The sequence below is a fragment of the Arachis ipaensis genome, chromosome B10 (assembly GCF_000816755.2).
Source record: "Arachis ipaensis cultivar K30076 chromosome B10, Araip1.1, whole genome shotgun sequence".
NCBI lineage: Eukaryota > Viridiplantae > Streptophyta > Magnoliopsida > Fabales > Fabaceae > Arachis > Arachis ipaensis.
The window spans coordinates 18,114,580-18,120,315 of record NC_029794.2 but is presented as its reverse complement, the minus strand read 5'-3'; the positions used below and the strand labels follow the sequence as shown (position 1 = coordinate 18,120,315).

General features: G+C 35.9%; 1 protein-coding gene and 1 non-coding gene across 2 annotated transcripts; one reads left to right on the top strand and one right to left on the bottom strand.

Moving 5' to 3' along the window:
- LOC107624143 (monoacylglycerol lipase ABHD6) lies at positions 1-2,918 on the top strand (the record flags this gene model as incomplete). The annotated part of the gene is given in 5 exon segments (XM_016326608.2): positions 1-269; positions 928-1,243; positions 1,929-2,021; positions 2,141-2,208; positions 2,479-2,918. Coding segments are annotated over 5 exon segments (912 nt in total), but the record flags the coding sequence as incomplete, so codon positions are not given.
- On the bottom strand, positions 3,312-3,408 carry TRNAY-GUA. Its single transcript has 2 exons — positions 3,372-3,408; positions 3,312-3,347 (listed from the first exon to the last, which is right to left on the bottom strand). It is a non-coding gene; the product is annotated as a tRNA-Tyr (tRNA).

The following is a 5,736-nucleotide window of genomic DNA, read 5'->3' as shown; positions in this document are numbered from 1 at the left end:
CGGCGGTCGTTCTCTGCGGCAGGGCTGAAATCAGCGACCACCGACCTCGGCGACGGCGGCACAGTGATGCACTGCTGGGTGCCGAAGAGCATGGCAGCTTCGAAGCCTTTCCTGGTGTTGATCCACGGCATCGGCGCCAATGCAATGTGGCAGTGGAACGACTTCGTTTCGTCTCTGACGTCTCGATTCAATGTCTTCGTCCCTGACCTCGTCTTCTTCGGTGACTCCTACACCACCAAACCCGAGAGATCCGAGTCCTTCCAAGCCAGGTTCCTACTTTTTCCTTTTTTCTTTTTGTTTTGATAACTGTAAAGACTAAAACAGCTCGTATGACAGTTACGCTTAACTCAGTTAGTTGTAAGTTAGTTACTTCCCTCCAAAGAGTTAGTTATTCAGTTGTGCAGATTACAAAAGAATTGATGACACTAGAAATTATGTTTTCCAAGAGCAAGTACGAGATTTATACGACCAACTCGTGGTTAGCTCGCTCGCAAGTCGCTTAAGGAAGTGTGTTCGTTCGAATTTTTATTGGCCAGCGTCAATAGCACGTCTATTTTAAAAAATTGTTTGCAACAGCTATGTTGCATATTGGAGCTCATAAAGTTAACTCTTATACAAGAAATGACAAAATAATAGCTAAAATTCTGGTGTATATATTGAAAAGCTTAACACAAGAAGTGGGAGAATATCATAGATGTGTTTTGTCATGAATAGTATAAATGGTGTAAGGCAGGATCGTATATTTATTTTCTACTTTCTTGTTTTTGAGCGCGTATAAGAATTTCTCTGAAAATGTATAAGATTTTCTCTTGGTAACAGCTGATATATGTGATGATCTGTTGTCTATATTTAGTTGAAACGATGAATCGCTATAAATGGAGATCAAGAAACTCATTTGTTCCCCAATTGTTTGAGTTGTAATACCAGGTGTGTGATGGCAATGCTGGAGGCTCATGGTGTTCACAGCAGATTGAACATTGTTGGGTTGAGCTATGGCGGATTTGTGGCGTACAGCATGGCAGCGCAGTTTCCGGAGAGTGTAGACAGGCTGGTGTTATGCTGTGCTGGTGTGTGCTTGGAGGAAAAGGACATGGATGAAGGGATGTTCAAGGTGAGGACTGTGGATGAAGCCGTGAACCTCTTGCTGCCGCAGACGCCGGAGAAGATTAGGGAGCTGGTAAAGCTTACTTTTGTGAAGCCTATCAAAGTTTTGCCTAGTTGCTTCCTCAATGATTTCATTGATGTAAGTGGCTTAGTTTCCTGTTTTTTAAACATCCGACATATCCATTGTTCACATTATTTAGTATTCTCATTGTCTACCTATACTTTTTTTTTTTTTTTTTTTATTGTAATCTTATCCTTTGGTTTATAGTTACAGGTTGCTCTGATTTTAAATAATTTCCGGAATGGTTTACTTGGAATTGTTTGTAAGAAATCTCACTGACTTTGTAAAGTTTACAATTTTGTTTCGAGTATTGGACTGAATAATAGCAGGCCAATCATGATTCATACTTTCATAGGCATGTGCATAACTGCGTATACATATTTATACTTGCCTCATTAATGTTGCATTGATTATTTGCAACATCAATCAGCTAGCTCTTGTGTAATAAACAATAACTGATAAATTAACTCGGCTATGTTTACATAATCTGTCCTAATCCCTGAAAAACAAGGAAGATTGTGTTAGGCTTGCGACAGATATGTAATACTTCTTCACATTCTAATACATGGCCACGACGTGACGTCTTTGGATCTATGTAGGGTCATGTTAGGCTTGCAACATCCATGTAAAACTTAGCCACATCCCTTTGCATGGCTGCAATGACTCTTTGGATATATTTAGGGTTGTGTTAGGCTTGTGGCAACTAAAGTAAAATTTTGTTGCCTCCCAAAACTCATCTGAAAATGGCCTTATGTACTTGCAGGTGATGTGTACTGAATACCGCCAAGAGAGGAAAGAACTAATCCAAGCACTGCATAAGGATAGAAAGATGTCTAATCTTCCTAAAATCTCCAAGGTTTGGTTAATTTGTTTGCTTCTGAAACTGATTTTGTATGCTCAGTTTTATTTTTACCACATGGCAATTTTGCATTCCAAATACTTGTTAGAAATCATGACTTTTCAATATTGATGCAGCCCACACAAATTATCTGGGGGGAGCAAGACCAGATATTCCCACTGGAATTAGCTCACAGACTCAAACGGTAAAGTTTTAAGAAACCAAGTCTTCTGATAATTTTATCTTGGGTTTTGTCAACCAAAAGGAACGGGTTACGTTTAACCCATGCCCTTAGCAAAACCATTTGTCCTCTATAGTTTAGACTCGACTCTACAATTGGACCCTATGTAGAATCAAACCATTAAGATGAAGCTAATACAATTCATTCTTGTAAGTTGTAACTAGCTTTGTTATTTTCAGTTTGTTCCCCATTGATCTGAATTTCGGGTTATACATTATTGTTACTTCTCTGTAGGCATATCGGAGAGAAGGCGAATCTGGTGGTACTTAAGAATGCAGGGCATGCAATCAATGTGGAGAAGCCCAAGGAAACGTACAAAAACATAAAGTCCTTCCTCATTGATCCCCTAACTCCACCATCTAATCAAGAAAACCACAGCAATGGTCATAAAGTGGACTAGAAACTAGAAGGAGAGTTTGACCCCTGGCCTAAGAAAGAGACCTTTCAACGTTGTAGATATTTTTGTCTTACTATTTCTGCGCCAATCTAATCTGTGCGGATCATTCACTATGAATATGTAGGATGTAGGTTAAGGATTATATATATGGACAATCAGATTCCATGGATATATATGAATGACTTACGGCCATATGATATCATGGGTCAATTATGTATCTGCCCATCATGGTTCACCTACAACACAATGTTTATTTATTGAAATGTTTTCCCTTTCAGTTTTTGGCTGGCTGTTTGAAACAATGTTGAAACCATGACTATGGGAAAATAGTATAATTGAGACTTGAGAGGGAAATAATTCAGATAGAATAACTGAGACGAGAAGAAATGAAGGAGAATGTTCCATAATGATAATATAAAATAAGAGAAAGTCTAGGAGCACAATTTCTTTTAATAGTTAAGTGTTGATCAGTGCCTATGTTTCCATAGACCACAATAAGTAACCTAATAAATTAATAATAATATTAATTGGACTATTTTAGCCTCTCTATGTTTCCATAGACCACAATAAGTAACCTAATAAATTAATAATAATATTAATTGGACTATTTTAGCCTCTCTGAACCAGCGCAGTTGGCGTATAAAGCAAGGGGGAAAATAAAGAAAAATACTCCGACCTGCCGGATTCGAACCAGCGACCTAAGGATAAGGATACCAGCTAGGAAACCCCACTACAGTCCTCCGCTCTACCAACTGAGCTAAGGTCGGTTGTAGTAAATTTAATTCATAAACAAGTTTATATATATATATATATCCCATTTTATTTGGTGCTAATTGTCCATTTATTACTGGGCTTTATTGATTGTTTTGTTGTGATAAGTATAAAAGTTGAGTTGGATGCCCATTAATGTCTGGGCGGCTCAGCTTCTCAATGGTAAATGGCATTAAAGAAATGTTGAAAAAGTAAAGTATGTTACCATTATAAATAGCAGAATGTTGTTTACATTCGTACATACAAAAACAACAGCAATATAATAATATTCTCTTTCTTTCTCTTACTATAAACAAATGCTATTATCTCTCTCTACTTTTCATACTCCTTTCTATCTTTATATATATATTTATGCAATTCTCTCTCTCTTTACTTTTTATACTCCTTTCTATCTTTGTATATATATATACATTACAACATATAATATTATTATATATCTATAAATTATTATTGAGCTAATTATTTTAATCCTTGACGAAGGATTGAAAAATGAATATCTTACATTAAAAGATCCTGCAGATCTTTGGAAAGACCTTGAAGAAAGGTATAATCATCAAAAAACGGTAATACTTCCTCAAGCCCGATATGAATGGACGCATTTGCGTTTACAAGATTTTAAATCTATAAATGAATATAATTCTGCAATGTTTCGAATCACCTCACGAATGAAATTGTGTGGGAAAAAAATAACTGATCATGATATGTTGGAGAAAACTTTCTCAACCTTCCATGCCTCGAATGTGCTCCTGCAGCAGCAGTATCGAGAGAAAGGGTTTAAAAAATATTCTGAGTTAATTTCTTGCCTTCTTGTTGCTGAACGCAACAATGAGTTGTTATTAAAAAATCATGAAGCGCGCCCAGCTGGCGCTGCCCCATTTCCTGAAGTAAATGTGGCAAATTACCCCAGAAGAGGTAAATGGCAAGGTTTTAATAATAAGAAAAATTATGGAAAGAAAAAAAATTATGTTCAAAAGAGAGGATCTCACCAGAAGTGGGATAAAGAAAGGAATATCGGGCAGAATAAATCAACCGAGGAGAAGTGTTTCTGCTGTGGTGGAAAGGGCCATTGGTCTCGTACCTGTCGTACTCCAAGGCACCTAGTCGATCTTTACCAGGCATCTTTGAAAAAGAACGACAAAGGAAAGGAAACAAATTTTGTTTCAAATGATGCTGAGAACTCCACCACTCATTATGATGTATCTGATTTCTTTGAGGATCCTGAAGGAAATATTGGTCATTTGATCAATGATGAAATAGTTTAATATGTGGGATTGTGAAGTATATATGTAAATAAATAATGTAAAGAACTTATTGTTAAGTTTTATTTTCTATGTATTTAAGTTTCAAATATGATGTACATAAATAATGAAATATTAATGTTTATGAATTTTGAAATTATTAAATGTGTTAAATTTTAAAATAAAATTTCAGTATATGACATTATTTTATGTACAGTGTTTCTTAGAAAAATAATTCTGATCAAGTATTCAATTTAACTATGCATACTACTCATTTTATTATTATTTGTTTTTGAAGAGAATGGCAAGGATATGTAATGAAGATGTATGCGTTGCGGATAGTGCAAGTTCACACACTATTCTCAAAAGTGATATATATTTTACCCATCTTGTGCCAAAAGATGAATATGTTAATACTATTATTGGCTCAGGCAATGTGATAGAAGGCTCTAGATGAGCTATAATTTTGTTTCCTGGAGGAACAAAATTTATAATAAATAATGCACTATTATCTACCAAGTCTCTGAGGAACTTGTTGAGTTTCAAAGATATTCGCCGAAATGGATATCATGTTGAGATGATGAATGAGGGAAATCATGAGTATTTATATATCACAACTCATGATTCAAATAAGAAAGTTATATTAGAAAAATTACCCTCACTTTCATCTAGGTTGTATTATACCAAGATTAGTGCAATTGAATCACATGCCACTGTAAACCAGAAGTTTACTAGACCAAATGAATTCATAACTTGGCACGACCGTTTGGGTCATCCGGGAACAACCATGATGAGGAGAATTATTGAAAACTCTCATGGACATTCACTAAAGAACCAGAAGATTCTTAAATCTAGTGAATTTTGTTGTGCTGCATATTCTCAAGGGAAGTTAATTTTAAGGCCATCACCAGTAAAGATTGGGTTTGAGTCCCCTGAATTCCTAGAAAGGATTTAAGGTGATATATGTGGACCTATTCATCCACCATGTGGATCTTTTAGATATTTTATGGTCCTAATAGACGCATATTCGAGATGGTCACATATGTGCTTATTGTCCTCTCGCAACCTGGCGTTTGCGAGATTACT